Source organism: Lichenostomus cassidix, chromosome 5 (genome assembly GCF_008360975.1).
Source record: "Lichenostomus cassidix isolate B80296 chromosome 5, HeHo_3.0, whole genome shotgun sequence".
Taxonomy (NCBI): Eukaryota; Metazoa; Chordata; class Aves; order Passeriformes; family Meliphagidae; genus Lichenostomus; species Lichenostomus cassidix.
Genome location: NC_139486.1, coordinates 39227896 through 39250211, shown reverse-complemented (window position 1 = coordinate 39250211; position 22316 = coordinate 39227896). Strand labels below are relative to the sequence as shown.

At 38.5% G+C, this 22316-nt stretch overlaps 1 protein-coding gene across 1 annotated transcript; it reads left to right on the top strand.

The window, feature by feature from the left end:
- The first annotated feature begins 954 nt into the window (after window positions 1–954).
- Window positions 955–20766, top strand: SPI1 (Spi-1 proto-oncogene). The gene is made up of 5 exons (XM_085062557.1): window positions 955–1311; window positions 7820–7913; window positions 15206–15393; window positions 19219–19375; window positions 19915–20766. The coding sequence occupies exons 1-5, from the start codon at window positions 1267–1269 to the stop codon at window positions 20229–20231; spliced, it is 801 nt and encodes a 266-aa protein (XP_084918683.1). The 5' UTR covers window positions 955–1266; the 3' UTR covers window positions 20232–20766.
- The last annotated feature ends 1550 nt before the right edge of the window (window positions 20767–22316 follow it).

The window sequence follows — 22316 nt, the reverse complement described above, 5'->3', positions numbered from 1 at the left end:
AGAACCTGTGGCACATGGGCATAGACTGAAGGGGAACAAACCAGACAAAGAAACTTCACTTTTCCAAGACATTAGTAACTAACTGTGAAACAAGAAGGCATTTGGCAGAATGAGAGCATTCTCCCCTTGTAGGCCCATCCCCTACATCCTGCCCTGTGCCCCACTCACCTCTGCCACTGCCAGAAGCTCTGTACGAAGGGCATTTGCTCAGTGCAGCCAAATGTAAGTAGGATACAGAGAGGGGAAAACATCAAGGGAGCAGAGCTAACACAAAATCTCTACAAGGTGTTTCTGCACCTGACCCTTTTGACAGGAGTCTATAAATCTTGTTCTCAAGTCACTGTTAAAGGCACTCAGGACCTGAGGGAAATCACCACAAGGGACATGTAATACTTTCTCCTTTTCTCCATTCACTTTCTCCTTGAAGGAATTACAAAAGAAAAGAGTTCACAAGAAACAAATAAGAGGACCAAGTATCGTTCACTGAATGATTTACTCTTTTGCAAAGCTGATGACGTAAGTCTCATGGGCATAACTTCAGGGTTTTGTATAAACCTAAAGCTGTGTATTTGAAACTACATGCTCTTTTTTTCCTACCTGCTAAGTATTGCCACGTAATTTCAACACAGGACTATTATTAAAGCAAGTCTATGCCACTGCACTGGCCTCACAGAAGCTGTCAGGACTGTGTCTTTATGCTATATCATTAAATCTGAGAGCAGCACCATCGTTATGGTTCATCTACAGTGGGAAGCACTTGGTCTTCCCCAGAGTGCTGCACCCACGTGTTCGTTTATTGGTGGCAGGCCCAGGCTCTGGGCTGCTGATTATACAGCAAAGCACCTGTCCATGGCTGGGGCAGACTTCCTGCTACAGCGCCACAGCTCCCTGAAATGAGATTTATGCAAACTGGCTAAGCTGTGATGTCACAGCGTGCTGATAGACCCAAGGGCTATCTGCCTTCTACAGACATTTGATAAAATCAGGAACTTCGCATACAACTCGGGAAGAAGAAGTTCACCTCAGAACCTACTGGGGCAAACTATGAAAACTTGTTAGGGTCCTCCTATCCTGAGATCCACCACTGCTAAGGGACTTCACGGAGTCCGAGGATCTCACTTTTTTTTTTTTCTTTTATTTTTTCTTTTATTTTTTCTTTTTTTTTTCTTTTTTTTTATCCTTTTTTTTAAATATGATTTTTTGCAAGTCAGTTATTCTGGATGTTTGAAAACTGAATTAAGAAAAATTCACTCAGAAGTTGGCTGAATGTTGCAAGCTTGCAAAATGGAAGGATTTCCCCTTATTCCCCCTGTGAGTATATGGCATTTATTTCTAGTGTGGATCATTGGGCTCAGTAGCAAAAAGCAAAGTAAACCAGGTTTTATTTTTTGAGAATATCTCTGTTTTCGTCTGTATTTGTAATGCCAGGAAGTTTGGCTAAGGTCAATATATAAAACCAGTGACAACAGTGTAATGAAAGGGAAATTAACATTTCCTCCCCAAACTTGTATCTGATTTTGATCTCCATTTGTTTTCACAGATTAAATGTATGGTATTTTTGTACAGTACATTTATAGCAAGTCAGTAAATCTCTTCAGTGCCACCTACATGATATAAAAGCTGTCTTTCTTCAGATTGTAATTCTTGATAATCTGAAGTCTCTGACATAGTTTATGTATTTAACTGTCTACCAGTCTGTGAGAGAAGAGTTGTTGAATGTTGATTTTGCATATTGCAGACTTTAGGGCTCTGTGCGTTCTTTGCAATGACAGCATTTAAGTTTCTAAATTAATCTTTTCTTGAACTGAATTCTCTTGAATTCACTTACAATGAAAAAGCTGTTGGCGAATGAGGAAAACAACCTAGGGTCCTTATTTGGGTCCTTCAATTTTTTCTCTAATATATAAATTTTTCTGTGTGGCTATGGGGCAGGTCTATCCTTTCCTTAACTCTGAAGCATTGTTGCACTGCTGTAATTTATCGTATGGCAAGTTTGAAAATTATTGTTTGTGAAGAATGTAATATCACTAACCTGTTGCTCAGAAACTAGCCTTAATGGGAAATCTCTAAGCAGAATGGGTACAAGAGGCCTTAACTAGATTTCATTAAGTTTGTAGAAGCTGAAGAGTTGTCAGATAAGGTGGTTTACTTGGCTTTTCATGTGGTAGATGGCTTGCAGTAATTGCTATACATGTGTCAGAGAACAGAAAGACACCATGCAGAGCCAAGAGATTTTGAACAAAAACTTGTATCAAGTTTTGTTTTTGTCTGGTCCCATTTAATGATGACAAAAGATATTTCTTATCTTCCATCCAGAAAGATGGCCCTTTGAATTCCTGTCATGTTCAGAATTCACGATGGCTGAAAGTATTTGTCTTCTTTTTGGGGGAGACCCTTTATCTTCTCAGTTTATCATCAGTGTCCCTGAAATCACCTATCTACCCAAAGGGTGAGAAGACCCTAAAAACCATTTTTCTTTTTCTTAAATACACGGAATTGCCCAATGGACCTACTGTAAGTGCGACAGAATAGAAATCTGAGAACAAACTGAGAAAATAAAAACTAATTTCTCAGTATGTTACTTGTTGGACTTTAAAAAATAAAAAAGAAACACAAACCTTGTCCTTAGCTAACCCAGAAAACAGCATCTCCATTCAAAAAACCCCCAATTGTTAATTTTCTGTCCATTCATTAACTCATAGCCAAGTTTTCTGGTTTTGTTTTGGGGTTTTTTTGTATTGAATTCCAGGGCATATGTTGAACAAATGAAGTGAAAATCTAACACAGTTTGGCCCATATTCTAATTTGTGTTGCAGTTAATATTCTGTCTGCACTCTGTTCAGATGAGCAATACAACTGGCAGTGAAAACACAAATACATCTTACTGAAGCCTTTGACAGAGCAATTTGGTTTTTATTTTTGTGATCAAACTGTCAAAAAATTGACAATTTTTTGGTTGGTACTCTCAAAATTGCTTTAAGTGTGCTCTGAGCACTGCCATCTAGAGCCCTGTGTGTCTGTGTCTCCAGGGACTTTTTCAGCGGGGAGACATGAGCCTGTTTCTAGGCAGGGGTTTCTGTGCAGCAACACCTCCCTCCTCCACCCCTCCCCGTTCAGTTGAGGGTGGGTCAGCAACTGCCTTTCTCTTGCCTGTGCTAGGAAACTCTTCTCCTTCACTCGGAAAACACTGTTTAAATGGTTTGCGAGTACTGCATCTTCCTCTGAAGATTAGGACATTTGTGGGGAGATGTTCTGCAAACTGGGTCTGTGTCTTCCAACCCATGATAGAATTCAGTTGTGTTATGGGTCAAAAAGTTATTAAATCAAACACCTTTGCCTAAAGAGGGTTCAAGTTATATATGAATCCCTAAGTAGCCACCTGTAGAAATCACAGTTTTGAATGAAGTATTTTTGCATGAGAGCAAAAATGCCCCACAGAGGTACTCTGTTCCACATAACTGCATTGTCAACACGGTCCAGTGAGGTTGGCCCAATGAGTAATCATGCTAATATTTTTACTCATCTTTTCTAAAATAGTTATACTGTAATTTTTTTCCAAGGAAATACAGTTAATCTTGGCCTTAAAGCTTGTCTCAGCAGCACATCTTGGAAATTGTCTGGAGTATTTCTGAATCACATGCCAGTGAATAGTTATGGCAAGATAACAAAAAGAAGAGCATTTAGTGAATTTACAATTGCCTGGAATCATCTGACAAAGTCTTGAGGAGTAACAAGATTTTCAGACTGCTATTCAGTTGAGTCCAATGTATCTGTCCTAACCAGCGCCAGCTGAGCTTTCTTTGAGTGGTTTTGTGCCTTTTCCCTTGAGCTTCAAGGCAAAGATGGAAGAGAGAGGCCACTCTTCATTTATCAAAGTCTTTGACAGAAAGTATTGTTTGTTGACCTCTTACTTGAGGGTAGAATATGGTTTTAGATAGTGTACTGCACCTCATGGCATGTGTGAAAGGAGATACCAACTTCAGACCACAACTATGAGCTCCTAACAAAGCTTTCAGTCACTCTTTTACATGGAAACAACCGATAGCACAAATGGTCATTGACATCAGTTAAATATTAAACATAAGCTCTTCTTTGCTTTTTGTCAGGGGTAACAAAACAGTTCAGTCTCATGGAAGTGCTGTCAGGAAGATGATGAAATGAGTGTGGGTGGGGAGGTTCCAGAGAAGGACAGGGCAAGTGGGTAAAGATTGGCACGAGAGGCAACAGCAGTACGTGGTAAAACCTCTACTTTCTAATTAGAGAAAAAGTTTCTAAAGAAACTTTTCTAAAACAACGCCAAAACAACAAAAAAACAACCCACCCCCAAAAACAGAAAACAATTAAAAATATGTTATTGGAAATAGCCTCTCCAATGATTTGAGGGAAATAGCCCGTCTTCCCATAGGATAATCAGAGAGAATACATGCTGTACTATCTCCTTTAAACACCATCTGATTAAATTTGTGATTAACTGACTTTTAAATATTTAATATACATCTCTCCATGTTAGTTACTGTGCTAACATTATCCCCCATCATTTGTGGGGACGGATTGGCCCATGAGTTAACAAGGATATACACACACGTATTTTATCAAAAGGATCTCTGCGCAGGAAACAAATTCAACAACAAAAACTCCAAGAATCCATAAAAAGAGATTTTAAGCCCCAGACTTTCAAAACAGAGTTTAAAGTACCCCAGTGCCCTATGTAAAAGCAGACAGGTTTTTCAGTGTTGAGTATCGGCAACTCGCTCTGCAGTCAGATCTGTGAATATTTTTAGAGTTTTAAGAGTCTATTTAACACAACTCCTTGTAGCTCTGGTCATTGAATATGCATCTGAACTTGAAAAAGTACCTTTTGAATGGTAAAATACTGCATTCTCAGCTCTCAGACTGTGAGACACTATTGCCTATTAATGTATATTAGTCTGAAGTGGGGGAGTTTGGAAAATCTTTGGGAAGAGAAAACAAAGGAAAAACACAATTAGGAAAAGACAAATGTTCTTTTCCATGCCTAAAATATGTATTGTTTATCTACTTATGGGCTGATGCTGGGCCTTCCTGCCAAACTACACTTCTGTAAAGATAAGAGTGATAGATGCTTTGTTGTAGAAGTGGAAATTTTAGCACATTAAGCCTAGATTGACAGGACACTAATTTCTATGGAAATTTGTTTACTTTTGGCTACATACATATCAAAGTTACAAACCTTAATGCATTTAGATATTAACTTTTTAAAATTTCTGTAAGTTTCTAGTATTTTAGTTGAAAAGAAACAGAGATTTTTTCTTGCAAACTACATACATTAGCATGACTTTCTAACATCTGTTTTTCCGACTAGTATAATGTGCATTTTCCCTTTGGATGTTGAGGTCTCAACTTTCAAAGAACATGAATGCTTTCCTTTGAGTTATAGCAATTGATAATACAAATTATATATTTCGTTTTTTATTTATAACATGAATTATAATTACAATTATGAATATGAAGGCACAAGTTTATATGTTTTTCAGGTTGGTGTGATTTAACAGGAAGCATATATTTATGGAAAGGAAACAAGGGAGTGGGATGAACTCATTTGCAAAAATAATGAAAAGTAGAAATTCCATTCAAAACTTTAACCAGAAGATAGCAAAATACAATCTCATTACTTTATCTTGTCAGAGATCAGAGTACAACAAAAGTCAAAGGAATGAAGACGAGTAAATACATTTAACCATGGAGACAACACCAAGAAAACACATAGAGAAAAAGCAGAAACATCAGAAAAAATGCATGCTTTACTGTCTTCTTTGACCACCCCTCTGAAATCTGGAAAATAGGTTATACTTCCCATTTGATCTCTGTGTAGATAACGGGCAATTTTATTGGAATCACAAAGATTTGGAAAGGGAGGCTGTACCTACATGCTCTGGAGACCAGAAAAAAGAAAAGTCCCTTCACTGGTATTCCTGCTGTGGATGGAATTCAATGACGATTTCCCCCTTTTCCTAGGTCTTTCCCTTAGATAGCCTTTATTGTGGGTTATCATCTTCTCAACATTTCCCCAAAGCAATTATCCACCACTACCGATTATATTTGGAGCTGGTAGCCAGGAAATGGATTTTTCTCCTGAGGCTGTGAATGCTCCATGGATCTGATTCCTAGTTAGTGTGTGTGCTGGAAGTCATGAAATTTTAGATGATCTTATCAGTGCATTTTAATAATACACTAATACAGCACATGGCTGCTACTAAGGATTTACCAAGGTCCAAAGTAATTTCTGAAAGTGGTTTTTTTGGGTTTTTTTGGTATATGTTCTAACATCTTAATCCTCAGAAAGGGACAATCTTTACATCCCCAAATTCCAACCAAATGAACTGAAGGAGTTAACCACAAGAATTAAAGAAACCAGAAAAAAAATTCCTTTCCTTTTGCTAGCTGCTTATCTACCACCTCCATCTGGATTTTAGTGGCAGCTGCTACCTTAGGTTTCATGTTCTCAAGCAGTCGAGAGGAATAAGAAAAAGAGAAGCTCTCCTGTATTTCTGTCATGCTGTCACCACTGCATAAGCTTACAAAATGCAGATGTTCCAAAAATGTGACAGGATCATGGAGGGAGATAAAGGATTTGGGACATACAGACAGGCATATGAAATATGAACACAAAAAATATGCCTGTCATTTAAGTTATCATGTTATTTTACATTTTTAAATATTTATAAATTAACTATTTTAAAGTTAGTTATGATGGACTCACTAACAGAATTAAAATGTTTCTATTGATACCTACTAGAAAAAAAATTCCTTTCAAAAAAAAGGCAAGAGGGTAGTTGAGATCTCCTCTGGTGTTGACACTGCAAGAATTTGTTCAGGTTGGAAGAAAACCTTGTAACAAACTGGATTGAGGTTTAACAAAAGCCCCTGACAGACACTGTTTTTCTCTAACTCTTAATTCTGGAAATAAACAAGATGAAACATTAAATCAAGCAACAAAATTGTGCATAACTAATAATAAACAACCTTTATTGCAACAATGTAAGATTTTAATCAGTATTCACATTGGAATACTAGGCCTGAAGAGGAAGAGAAGTGGGAATGTTACCCTCCATCACCTGTTTTAAGAAGATAAAGAGGACTTCAATTCTACAGCTAAGCATCCAGCAGGTCACAACTCACCATTTGCCCCACATTTGGACTTTTTAAGTCTAAGTCTAAAAGCCTTGTGTAGTTGATTTGAACCAGCAAATATTTGTAGTTCATCTTGGACAGTAACTGAAGAAGAAAATGTTTTTCTGCCCCTTGTCAATGTCACTACCCTCATACCGACTGCCACCATTTAGTCAGACCATGTAGAAACAATCAGAATAATATGTTTAGGCAAGACAAGTTTCTGCTTTCTCTCTTGTGTGCAGGAGTGATAATTATAGTGATAATAACAAATACAAGAAAATTTCTGTTACTACCAAAAGAAATATTTCACCTTTACTTGTGCCTAATGTCCACAACAGCTCTAAAGTAGTATCCTCAGAAAGCTGGAGTGTGGGATACAAGGGATTTGTGTGTTACAACAGGACAAGTTCTGCTACACAGGCTGGGTCTCTTTTCTACTGGGATTACATAGGAGTTTTTTTCCAATCCAGTGTTAATGATGCCTAAAGATTAACATTGGTTGAAAAATTTTGTGTTTTATTCCAGGCAACATTTTATTTCTGCTGATTCAATAAAACATGAAGTCGCCCCTTCTTTCCCTAGGCATCAGCCCTTCATTAACTGTATGAATAATTTGGAAAGGATTTGTGTAAACTCACAGTTCTAAAAATTCCTGTTCTTTTTACAGCCCTCTGAAGATATGGTACCCTATGAGTCAGACCTCTACCGACAGCCCCATGACTATTACCAGTATCTCAACAGTGATGGAGAGAGTCATGGTGGTAAGTCAAAAAATATCTCCTTGGAGCATGAATTCTCATGGGATACCACAGGAAACAGATTTAGGACATACAAGAAAAGAACAAATTTGTTGCTGTGATCTATAATGTATGGGCACATATTTTCAAATCAGAAACCATTATTTTATTCTGCTTAATGGCACGGTTCCAACCCAGAAACAGCAACATGGTTTTTCTGAAAGTCCATTTTTAAAAGCATTGTATGATACAAGGAGCTTCCAGGAAAGTGGGATCTCATGATCTCTGTCCTTCATTATCTTTACTGGGGTTTTATTTTCCTCTGCAGATCAAAAGCATTCAGCTCGCTTCTCAACATTTTGAGAATATGGATTTGCAACACTTTTCTTGTGTTCCCATACCCAATTCCTATTTCACTTAGGTCCTATTTGTGCTTTTTTTTTAATTAGGTTTCTTTGGTATTTAGCCTTTTTCCACTCCATATGTTTTTCTTTTGATCTCTATTGCATTCTGCCACACCTAACTTTAACTTTCACTCTTCCTCCAGCACACCCAAGTACTTCCTCTCTCTAAATCTGTGTAAAACTTCCTTGTGGCTGTTTGAATGTAAACCTAGGTCAATGTAAAAATGCTGCATGATTATTTATTACTTCAATTTATGTATGTGATTTCAAAGCTTTGGTGTCTATATTTTAATGTTGTCTGGGCACTGCACTCTAAATCAATGCAGAGGCAAGAGTCTTTCTTTGTGAATTTTGTCTCCTGTGCAATACAATGGTCCAGCAACACCACCCTGGAAATACCAGAGTCAATATTGACTCAGGAAGGAAAAGCACCGTTCTCCTGTATTACTTGTGGCAGTCCCTGCAGATCCTGGAGTTTCCCTGAAAGACTCCCACTGCTATAGCAACTAGACCCATTGCTGTTTAATTTAAGACATGAACTATTCACAGCACAGCACTGTTTTGTCTGTGGCAACAGAAGCTGTCTTAAGGAGCAGTGAGTTATAGAATAACATTGTTCTGAGCATTTAGCTGAAAGAGATTATTACCTACATTTCTTCTCTACATTGCACTTAGAAAGCACCTATGATATTCTTAACACCTGCAGACAAAGAATTCATTCATTTTGTATAAGTTATCTCATGGCATCTGTCAAGCCTCATTAATCAAACCCAGCAAATTCCACATGGAAATTCAGGGTTTTTACATTATACCCCATACCTGTTTGCACACTCATAAAACAGGATAACATTGATTATCTCAAAAGGCAATTGTGACAATTAAACAATAAATATAAAAGATGCCATGTAGGAAAAAGCACTGGGAAATAACTCTTCTGTCAGTAAGTCTAGGCTACCTCAAGCAACAACATCCCTTTATCTTTCATAATTTTATCACCTTATCTGGTTTACTGCCCATTTTTTTGTTGAAAGGCTATTCCAAAGCTACATTTCTCTTATCATTAACATGTTTTTGCTCATCATAATGAACACAACAAAAACTGGATAGTAACCTATGGGTTACAGCCTAAGCAGTACATAAACACCCACTTTAAACAGAAATTTATCTGTTCCTAAAGTTCTGCCACACTCATCCTAAAGCACCCAAAAATGTATTTTTAACTCTTACAGTAAGTGCTTACAGAAGAGACAACTTAAACCCAACCTGCACATTTCAATCAAATTTTTTGTTATGAAGGCACCTGGAAATGTGGTTGGTTGTGTCTAAATATCTAATGTGCCCTGTGACTGAATTGGTCACAGTCCAAAAGAGCAATGAACAATGAAGGAATACAGATGGAGAGCGAAAAAGCACAAATTATTGCAGTTTAGTTCTTTCCTATAAACACTGAAAAACCCAGCTTTGGCTTTCATTTTGTTTACATGACAAAAATGTAGAGTTTTGAGAAGAGCCATGAAGAAGAGCAGGAAAAAGATGCCACAAACAACATTTAGAAACACATACTAAGTGTTCAGAAATTGATAAAGTGGATAAAGGCACAATGTTTGAAAAAATGGAGGAATAAAAGGAATAAAAAAGTGCTGCAGTGACAGCAGTGAAAGAGACAAGAACCTGATTAGATGGGGGGGCGGAAAGGGACATAAGAACAGAAATGTGCAAGAGTTCAGTGAGATCACTGTCAATACATAAAAAAACATTTACTAGTCTACTCAGTACCACTGTGCACCTCAAAACTACCAGTTAATGTAAATAGATGCTACTAGACAGAATAATACTTCTGGCTTTGCTGACAAGCAACTGCTAAAGAAATAGGAAACTTTCCTCAAGTGTCAGTCTCTCTCTCTCTCTCTCTCTCTCTCTCTCTCACTGCTAGCAAATTGATTTTGTGGAAGGGAGATGGCAATGTCTTAATCTGTAGATCTGTGCTACAAGCATTACTCTCACTTTTCTCAAACATAATGCTGAAGGAAACCTTTACTCCATCTGCACAAATAGGCAGTAAAGTACACCAAATAGTGTGCCACTAGTGAGTAACATGTAGGAAATAATTTCTAATTAGTGAACACTAAATGTAACAAGCAAAACCACAACATAGTATGTTCATCACCACATGCATTATGTGTGATTATTTTCCACACTGCAGTTTAACTATGTTTTAAGTATTGCAATAAACATAGAGACACAGTCATGCAGGACAGAAGCTCCTTCAAGTGATCATGTAGTCCATCACCCTACCCTGAGCTTGTAAGTCTGTACATGTAACCCAGCATATTTTGTAACACTATTGCAAGCTTAGTAATTACAAAACTCCACTGCAGCTTTGTCTCTAAGTTATTACCAAACACTATAAGTTTAGTAAAAATCACTTTTTGTATGAAACTGAATGCTGACCCTTGTTCATTTTGTTGCTAGCCTCATGGAACTTACTAGATTTCGTGATCTGGGATTTTATTTTTGTCCCATATCCTGGAGTAATATGATAATTTAAGAACCTCAGCTTTGATTTCATTAACCCACATAGAAGTGGAGGAAAGTCCAAACATGTGAACCTTAGTCTTAAATGCTATATGAAAAAAGGAGAAAGAATTCCAAACTTCATTAAAAAATCCCCTGCCTTCAAAGCTATTCTCATGATTTGATGGGGCCTGACTCATAGGTTTTTGAGCATTTCACATTATTAACATCATGAAGTTTGTAAAGTGAGAGCTAATGACATTCTAACATTGTTTTAGATAAGACTGATGCCCTGCCCAGGACCACAGCACTCTTCTTGAGAGTGATTCTGCAGTGTCTGATCAAGACATTCATTTTTCCAGTGCCCTTCAATATTTTTCTCATTTCCTCTATAGTTTTTTCCTTGGCTTGTTTTTTCATATGTGTGAAACACAGTGGGAACATGTAAGCTATGCAGTGTGGAGCTGTGAAGGAAACCCTCTCCTAGTTCAACATGTGTTGGAAAACCTGCCCAGCCCAGAGCAGAACCAGCCAGAGACATTGGGCCAGAGCTCCCCAGTGCAGCCATGCCAGCAGCTGTCCCCTCAGCCAGGCCACAGCGCCGTGCTGACAGAGCTGTCACATTTCCGCTTCAGTAGCTGGCTCAGGAATTTCTGCACAGTTTTGCACTGCATAATGCAGATTTAGCTCCTTGCTCCACTTTTATTATAAATATCTTCCTTGAGCCTATTTCATATTCTGATTGCTCGTTCTGTCATTATTTGTCTATTAAAACAGGAGCAAAACAATTTTCGGTGAATGTGGAGGAAAATATTCAGTCTTGTTTTCTCACTTGTGGAGTGAGAATCTACCTCCATGGTGAATATTAACACAATGCCTTTAGGTCAGCTACTGCTTCCCAACAGGCCAACATCCCCTCTGTCATGGGAGGGAGTTCAGAATTCATGATTGTCCTTCCTCTAACCTTTCACTACATACAAGACCAAAACAAACATTATCTCCATGTCTCTGTAAGAGAGAATTTTTTTCACATCCTCTTTCACTTCACATGAAATTTCTCATAATGACTCCATTGTGCATCTCTAGCTTGGCTTTTAAAGACATTTTCCTTTACCCAAAGAACAGGCACTTTCCATTTCTAGAATTTTTCTCTCCTGTCTTTTTTCTTCCTTCCACCTTCATGTTTTAGAGAAAATAACATAATTTCTATGTGTTACTGACATAACATTAACAAAGAGCATAGAAGTAAAGAATTTCTGGTAACTCAAAAATCTGCAGACACAGATATTTAGATATTTCTCTTTTTATTTTCATGTGCAATAACTTCACCAAGATGGTTAACTGCAGAAGGGCTTGTGGAGACAGATTTGTAATTTCTCTTCTAATGTTACTAAACCAATATTTTTTTTCCTACGCATCACTGGGAAATCATAGATAATTTAGAAAGAATAAGGACTTTGCTCCCTATCACGACTTGAATATTTGGACATAAGTTTGAGCTGAAGTAATTTATGACATCGATTTTTTTTTTTTGTAATGTAATACCATTATGCCATTATTTTAAATCTTAACTGCTGTGCTGATAGTATTATTTTATTATTGTATTTTTATAGCAGCATCTAATTCCATCAAAAAGGAATGTGGTAATTAACAGGCTAATTATTAATTAGGTTTTAGCCTGAATATGCATAAACAGTTTTCCATAGGCTAATTAATTTGCCAAGTGAAAAGTGAAAACATTCTGGAGCAACAGCAATGTTGCTGTAGGCTCCAAAATCCAAGACATATCTTGAAATACAAAAACATGACTACTGGTAAATATTTTGAAATAATCAAAAGTAGACCACATAGAGTATGCACAGATACTTATCGCTATACATGTTGGAAATGTTCTGTGTTCTCTCTTAACCACCATAATTGCTGCAAGTAAGACATTCCACAGCTGAAGATCTGCCGTTGACAGCCCCAGAGACCTTTTCCTGGGTTCCGTCATCCTCAAAATAATGCACTGATCTCATTTGTTGTTGTAGATTATCAGTGACAAGGAATCTTTGGGAATATACATTGCCCTCTGACAGAGCACTTTCCACACAGCAAGCAGAGCCAGATCATTTTAAGGAACAAGAGTTTAACTTACTCCTGCAATGTATTCTCAACAATTCAGTATGCAGAGCTGCCCATGGTATATGCGACCTCAATGGTTGGCTCTGCCTTGAGAAATCTGCAGTAATTTAACCCAGAGAAAACATGAGTTAGTGTGGGCTCATTCTCCGAACTAAATGGAAAAGTTTCACACTGAAAGTGCTCAAAGCTTCCTACCAGGGCACAGCCTTAGATAGCCTATGGATTCCAACTCACACACTCTGCTGTTTCCTGGGTTGAAGCAGATGTGGATATAAAAATACCTGTGTACTTTGCACTCATAAACCCCACTTTTTCACCATAGAAACTGAAATTTTTCTCTTGAACTACAACATGAAGAAGTGCTACCATGCATTATACTTATCTTAGAGCTATAAAATCCATACATAGTCCATAGAAAGTGCCATACAACAAAGCAAAGGAGTTACAAAGTAATGCAGCGGCTCCTTGGATGCTTTTATAAGCACCTTTCCATCCCTTTCACATGCAGTGGTGAGGTTTATTCATGAATCAGAAAAGCAGGAAAGACAAAAAATTAAGTGCTGGTGTCATAAAGGGTCTGATAGAGCTTCCAAATAAACCTCTACAGGCCTGAGCATAAAGGCAGCTAAAAGAGCTTTAAGCTTCTCAGGTACAACTATGTTTGGAATAAACATATCACTGAGCTCACTCTAAAGGAAGCCACATTCAAAGTCAGTCTCCTGGATTTCATATCCTCAATGTGATTACACTTAACTGTCTGAAACATAAATGGGGAAGGATGAGGAGATAGAAGATGAGAAAAAAAACAAACAAACAAAAATATTCACAGGACATTAGTATCCAGAGAATATCATGCACAATAACATCATATTGCAGAACAAGACAATTGTTCCTCTATAAATTCAACTATACTTAGAGGAACATGTTCAGTTCTGTCCATTGTGTTATTGGAAGGATGTCAACAGCTGGGAGGGAGCTTGGAGAAGAGTACTAGTGTGAATAGGTGGGTGAATATACTGATTTACACTGAAAGGCTGAGACCTGAAGGTGGGTTAAGTGATAATTAGAAATGGATTATAAGGGTACATGACAGCAACCTGAAAACATGTGAAGGGCAGAACAGAAATGATTTATAATAATACAAGGGAAGAAAGGTTGGAATAGTAAGATATAAATTAGAACTTTTACACAGAATATAATAAAGATATTTTGGCCATGCATACAATGATGCACAAAAAAGTAAACTCCGGAAGATTAGTTCCTAGCTCAATCAGAGCAAAAGACATAGTGTTGACAATGATATTGAAAACAGGTTGCACACAAATATGTGCAAAATTATGTATGCAACTATTGTATGGGAGAAATAGAATTTCCAATACTTCACATTTCTTCTAGGATATTTTAAATTTTGAGCTACAACTATGACATTCTAAAAATTTGAAGGCTTATGTTGAACTGCAAAAAGCCAGAAATCTAAAACTGATAATTATATGGAATTTAGTTTCAAAGGTAAATTAATCAGGAAACAGGATAGTGGTTATTTAAGTACTTCTTTATGTTTTTGAAAAAAAAATCCTAATGGGCACAGAAATTTCGAATGTACTAAAGAGATAAAAAAGGTAGAGAAAGAGTCTGCATTGGAATTTAGCCTTCCTGTAAACAGTGTACACAAGACTTCCACATCTGTTTATCCTTTCATTCTCTAGTATTGGTACTTAAAAATGTGTGATATAGCAACACAGGATTACAGGAAATATCTAGAAAAGTGCCTTTTCTGCAGCATTTCTGAAATTTTGCTAGCAGAGTAAAATAAAGACTAAAGATAGCTGCAGAATAATCTTTACATTTTTTCCACCTCCTGGTTTCCATGCCATGAGGAGGAGTGTAATAAGAATATTACAGCATGTAAATCAGTAGAATTCGTTATCTCAAGAATGACAATGTTGTGAAACTTGTTATGGTCTCTTCTTGAGAAAGGTGCCAGCATTAGTGTTTTTTGCATCTTGTGTTATCATTGAAATCCATCTCACCATCTGAGAGTATTGTCCTAATTAAAGTGGCCTAAGTGTTACTTCCCAGCCACAGGAATTTATGAGATTAGGAAAAGAAACTTTACAGGGATCTATGCAGATTGTCAGCAGAGACAGACAGGTATCAGGAGTGGTGTGGAGAGGGCAGAAAGGGCAGTGACAGGAGTAAGAATCAATGAAAGCCAGGTAAATGTCATGTTCCCTAATCTTGCAATGACAGACAATATTTTTATATTTTCTTTAGATCATTACTGGGAGTATCATCCACACCACATGCACAGTGAGTTTGAGACCTTTGGAGACAACCATTTCACAGAACTGCAGAGTGTGCAGCCTCCCCAGCTGCAGCAGCTCTACAGGCACATGGAGATTGAGCAAATGCATGTCTTGGATTCTGCAATCCCAACCACACACATTGGGCTCAACCATCAGGTATGGTTACCAACCCCTGCTCAGAATTTCAGATGATAATTAATGGTAAGGAAAATAATGCATTAGGGAATGAGTACTCTTCAGAGAAAGGGATTGTTGAAATTATTTACACGAGTTCTTACGGCACTTGATGTAAAGCTCTTAATTCTCAGGACAAATGTGTTTTCAACCTTCTTTTTACCTGGACAAAGAGAAGTCATGCTCCTCAGACTGTCTAAAAAGAGAACTGCATTTTGTGGAGGTGTTTGGAATTTCAAATTTTTGTTTCATTTGGAATGAATATCAACTGGTTTGCAATTCTGCAGATGAACTGGACCTGAGAAGCTTTGTATCTCATAGCAAGGGTACCCATGACTATTAAGATGTAATTCTGAGCTTTGAAGTAGCAGAAAAGTTTTAAATAGTTCCAAGGAACCCTGACAGTTTTACACTACTTGTATGAGAAATGCTACCAAAGACAAGTCATTGGTAATTCTACCACAGGCTGAGGAGAACCTTCTTGTGTTTCTACCTGGGAGTAAGTAAATCACAAGCCAAAGCAAACTGTCTTGTCTTTGCTCAGATTTTACATGAAGCCAGTCATTTCCCTAGGAAAAATATATACTCCACTGTGCAGTAAAGATAGTCACCAAAGCACCAGTGAATGGTCACTAAAGCTGAAATTATAAGACATTCCATCATACTGCAAAGATACTAAGCACAATAGGTGTGGAAATCACTCCTGATCCTACAAGAGTATACCCAAAGTCATTACTGGGAGCAGTCAGAAAGCTGGGACATCTTGTGCTGAGGACTTTCCCAGTGTACATGAAATGTCCTAAACACAAGACAGAGTGGAACTAAAGTCAGAAAAAGGAGCATTTGCTAATTACAGTGCTGCACATAACAGTACCCTTGCTGAAACTTTGTGAGACAAACCACATGCATGGGGTTATCATTTGGGGTTTCTTTGTTCAAAGCAAACTGAAATTGTATGTTAATACTGAATTAATCAAAAAGAAAGAAAGAAGAGAAAAAATAGAATAAGTTAACACTGTCAACAGGAAACTGCAAGCCATCAAAAAATCAGGAATAGAATATAAGATGTAGATACAAACAAAGAATTGGGAACAGAAAGTTACAACTATAAAAAATGCTTCATGGAACAGCAGTCTGTGGGAAGCTTCAAGTCGTTTCAGTTGCTCATTGCAACTGCTAATACCTAATGACCAACCATTACCTCTAGCCAGGGGCAAAGGATGAAAATGAGTCCCTATAGGGATGTCTTTGGAAGCACAACCAAAAAATAAAGAGAGGGCACTTCTGCTTGTCACCCTCCATTCTACTCAGCCATCCTCTTTCATTTCGGGATGAAAGGCAGGGAACAAATTTTGTTACAACTGCTGACAAAGAGCACTGTGCTCTCTCTGCCCCACCCCATACCAAGCTGCAGAAGATTTTAGTATGTAGAATTCACCACTACCTTCCTTTTCCTTACCAGCAGGGGATCTTTGGCTTTAATTTTTTTCCTAGAATAGCTAATGCAAATAATACTTGGCATGCTCTGAGGTTCAGCTTCTGGTGTGTCTCAGTCACAGTCCCAGGCAAAGAAGCAGAAGCAAGAAGCAAGTTTTAATCCTCCTCTGAATTTGCTACTTACTAACTAGCATGCTTGTCCTGCAATATCAGAGTTACCATATGCAATAAAGGAAGAACATGCAAAGATATTTCTTTTGTTTACTGTTGATATTACATTAGTTGGTGATACCAAATTTGAAGTTTAACCTGTTCATGAACAAGACATATTTGAAAAGTTTTGTTAGCCTGACAACAGAGGCCTCACAAATAATAAAGTAAGAATATTCATTCTGAAGGGAGAAAGAAAAGGAAAGGTTGGAAAATTGTGAGAAGAACTTTAGAAAGAGGAAAATCGCACATGGATGCCACAGACCCTGAGAAATCAGAATATGGAAAGTAGCTAGTAGTTCCTTGAGTTTTCTCTCTCCAGAACTATATTGGTAACCTTGCTCTTTCTAGCACTCGTGTGGGTCCTCTGTGACTCTGTAACCTAACTGTGTGACACTGTATTGCCCTTGCTGAGTTTCAGGTGCAAAGGAAGTGTAAGCAAAGATCCAGCAGTCAGGGAAAGTGGGGACAGCATGGGGAAAGCTTACTCAACTCCCCAGGCTGGCCTCTGCAACTACCTTTACTTGAGAGACACTGTGTCCCCTCCCTCCTCCACTGCACTCTCCCACTGTCCCACTGCAGCCCCCGAGAAGTGGTTCCTTGCTCCCACACGACCTCCCAGAACACTCCAGGTCTCCACAGCCCTTTTTTCTGCAGGGGAACCAATCTCTGTTCCCCTCCCCTGTAAGACTGTGTCCCACACCTTCTCATTCCCCTTCCCCCATGGCACAGTCTCTCCCTTCCTTCCTACCCCCGAGGCTGCAGCTTTGTTAACTGTAAAAAGCTAAAGGTGACTGTGGTGAGGGCTGAAGTTTCGCTCTTGGGGATCTGACAGGAAGCGTTCATGCACTCTTGCCCAATCCTGCCCTTCCTGCCAGATCGGCTCCAGCCAATCTGCCAACTCATTAACCAACCGCCTGCTGCTGTGCCCCAAACCAGCCCTGTGCTCACGCCTTATTGGGACATTGTATGGTGGTGCAAAACTCCTCTGAACAGCACCACTTGGGGTGGGTGGTGTGACTCATGAACACCCACTCCCCTCTTCAGTGTCTGAGGTCCCCTGGGAAGGGCATCAGGCTCAAAATGTCCTTTCTTGGTGAAGGAGAAGAGCAGTTCAAAAGGAACTTACTTTCATGGACTACCATCTACCCCATTTCATAAAAGCTATGTAACATAGGCTGCTGGGTATGGGGAAAGCTGGTTGGGTTTTTTTAATGCAGGATTTAGGCTCGTACCCCCTGCCCCTCAGATTGATCTGTTTCTCATTATTAAATAAGAAGATGCAATAATTTGTGGCAGCTGGTCATATTCCCTAGCAAACCATACCACAGCTGAGAATTTACAGAGCTGAGGTATATTCCACACTGCCTCTGACAGCACCTCTATATAAGGGCAAGAGAATTTAACACAAAAACTGTCTTGCTAGCTTTGCAGATGAAAAATCCCCCCCTACTGGGGAATTTTCAGATAGCCTTTTGGGAAAACAGAAATGGACTGATATGATTATCATACGTGATATTATCTTAGTGTTAAGGCTATTCCCCTCCTTGTGGGGGAAATTTAAGACAGACAGCTGACAGATTGGTGTGATCCCATCCCCAAATCTGGATGCATCCTGTAGGAATTTAGTGCCCTCAGAAGGCACTAGGCCTGAGAAAGGAGGAGGACAAGCTAGCCAAAGCCAGCAATTCTAGGGCAGGACTGTTTATCTCTTCCAGGTATAGCTCCAGACAGTCTGTGATAGAAAAAAGTTCTGAAAAGCAGTTTCACTCTGGGGAATAGGCAACCAGGATCAGAAACTCATTAGGAAGAAGGCAAGCTTTGGGGAGATATGGGGGAAGAGGGCCAGTGTTATTTGAATATGATATAAGATATGGGAAAGTTCTGACATTCACAGCATTATTCGTCCTTCCTTCTTGGAAAGGTGCATCTTTGTACACATGTAAGTGTTGGCTGTTATCTGAAAGCGTTTCTTAATAGGAAGGTATTTATCATAAATGTCCACAACTAAGTCACTCAGTATTTCACTTAACAGTCTCCCATCCCTCTTACTATCTCCCCCCTTTTCTCTGTAACTCTCTTCATTACGTTTCCTTTTTTAATCTTGATGCCCTGCTCTCTATCTATGCCTTCTGCCTCTACTACTGTGTTCTCCAAAAGGTGTCCTATTTGCCCCGGATGTGCCTACAGTACTCCTCGCCACCTCAGCCCAGTTCTGACGAGGAGGACATAGAGAGGCAGAGCCCCCCGTTGGAGGTGTCAGATGGAGAGAATGATGGTGTGGACCCTGGGCCTGGAATTATGCATGGAGAAACAGGTCAGTGAAAACAGAAGAATTTTGCAAGGATTTTCTCAAACCTCATTTCTTCATGTACTCCCCTCTCTCCTTTGGCTTTTGTCTATTGAGGCTTCCTGAATGGAAGTGGCTTTTGCTATTTCTACTCCAATTTCTATTAACAGCCAGGAAAACCAAGATGAAAAGGTCAAGGAAGAACCAATTTTAAAAAATATTTAGCTCTCTTTGTTCAGTACCTGAGACTCATAATCTGTATCACCTGCCAAAATTAGATTTAGATTAGTTTTGAATTAGCAATGTTTTTCAATTAGCTTTAAATTAGCAAATTAATTTCAGAAGTTTAGCCTTTGGAATTACTTATTCTTGCTTTTTCTTCTTGGTACATCAACCCACATTATGTCCTTATGGTGTTACATTGTCTACTGTTATAAATGCTGCAAACTGAAGAAGTTACGTGTCTCCCAAGCTGACTGAAACACTTAGATACCTTCTGCTGTTTAACCAGGAGATACACACAAATACCAATGCTCTACTGGCTTTCTTCTTTGGCTCTCACACAGGCAGCAAGAAAAAGATTCGTCTATATCAGTTCCTTCTGGACCTTCTTCGCAGTGGGGACATGAAGGACAGCATTTGGTGGGTGGACAAGGAAAAAGGTACTTTCCAGTTCTCCTCCAAACACAAAGAAGCACTGGCACATCGCTGGGGCATCCAGAAAGGCAATCGCAAGAAAATGACCTACCAGAAGATGGCACGGGCTTTGAGAAACTATGGCAAGACAGGGGAGGTCAAGAAAGTTAAGAAGAAGCTGACCTACCAGTTTAGTGGAGAGGTGATGGGAAGGGGGGCCGCTGATAGGAAGCATTATCCTCACTGAGGCCATGGGACCCTAAGCAAGAAAAATATTAAGAGCTCCTGGCTGGATACCAGCAGAGGAGATGGACGCATCTTTCTCTTTGCTTCCTGTGCCCCCTTCTCTGCCTTTAAACAGCCTTTATCATCAGATGTTTCTGGTACGAATTCCCTTCTTCAGCATCTGAGAATCCTAATCATGACAGAATTCTTTGCTTCCATCCTCCAAGTTGGACAGAGTTGGGAAAGTTAAACAATGTACAAATGTATTGTTGTCAGGAAAGAATTTTTTTTTTTTTTGATTGTATTGTAACTAAAGAATACAGCCAATGAAGTTTTGCCTCCAGAGGTGGTGCTGTGTCACTCCCAGTGACACCGCACTAGCTTCCAGCTTTTAAACTAGCATTAATACAGGCTCTGCCGCAGCTCTCAGAGCTAGAGAGAAGTTTGCAGATCTTGGAATGATACTCGTTCTTTTAAATAGTAATAACATGTACATATTTAATAAAATTAGATATAATGAAGTTTTGATGTTTGCATAATAAATGATTACTTCACAAGCCAATGTCATGCATTCAGTTATGCAGATAGAGCTCCCGTGTGGTGTCTGAACAAAAGGTGCACTGGGTTAGAGGGCCTTATCCATCTGTTGCTACTTTTTAATTTATCTGGAAACATCAATCAATGCTGCCAAACCCATTAAGAAATGTAACAGGTGAAATACATTACTGTGAAAGAGACTGCAGTACTGAAGTAAATTTAAAAATACATATATATATATATATAAAATTTCCCACTATCTTTTCCTATGCCAGTGAAACCCTGCCGGCTGAACATTTTCTGGTCATGTATACCAAGAATTGCATTTATACCTCCATCCTGTTTAGAACATAACAATTAACCATATTCTTCTCTGGTCTCACTTATTATTCTGCTCCTGTTCTTTCTTCTTGCTTTCCCCCACAGTAATATCTTGATTCTAGCTTGTGAACCTTTCTTGAAAATAAGTTGTATTTAATCCTGTCTTTGCAGAATTCCAGTACAAAAGGGTTTCAAGATTTTAACTGTGGATTTTAATCCCTACTGTAATACAATTACTAGTAACTAATAACAACTGCACTGTATAGATAACAGTCAAAATGCAAAATAAAAATAATTCAATGCCTGAGATATCATGGTAAGTTTACCCAGTACATCTAAACACTGAAATTAAATCCAAAGTCAACTAACAGCAAGAAAATGAGCATTTTAAGTTTTAATATTATTTAACATATCTCAACTGTTTCAATCACTCAGAAACCAGGAAACATCATCATGACTTTCCCAAAATAGATGAGGTGAACGAGGCAGATCCAGAATGAAGAAAAGGGGGTTTTTTTACAATACTGAAATTCAGTACAGCATGCCAAATGTCACTAAATAACTTGAAATTTTTCAGAGCTTGCTCCTCACTGAAACCAGAAATAGCTGAAAGTGATGAGCTTCTTACAGACCTGAGTTCTCAAAATTAAATCTAAACCATCAGTGTTATCTACACCAACAATCTCACTGTGGAAGTGAAAAGTCTGGTGACATCACAGGCCTACAATGTCTCTTTGGAGCCAAACAGAAAGAAGCTCCTGCTTAAAGAACATCACAAAGTACTACTTCCCAATTCTTCTTCCCCGTTCATGAAAATGGTAAATACATCAGTCAGTGCAAAATATTGACTGAGAGTTATCTTTCATACTTCTAAAAATCTTGTAATCCAACTTTTAGTTACTGTGCTTTGAGGAGCATATCTACTCTCCTAGTCAAATATCTTTGATTCACCTAGGGTTAGAATAAGTCAAAGCGATAAAAAAAATTAAGAAGGCATTTTGTTTCTAAAATTATACTGGAAGGATTTAGTGACATACTCATTAAATTAGACCCATATAACTCCATCTGCACCCATATTGAAATTTTAGGATGGAACCTGAAGACAGTCAAGGCAGCTCTCAGAAGACTAGAACAACACCCAACCTGACACAATTAAGGTTTCTTTTGCTGAGCTAGAAACTCAGGACTTCTCTGCTTGGTCCTGATGATGACTCTCCACCACTGGCTTGGAATTAAAAAGAGATTAAAG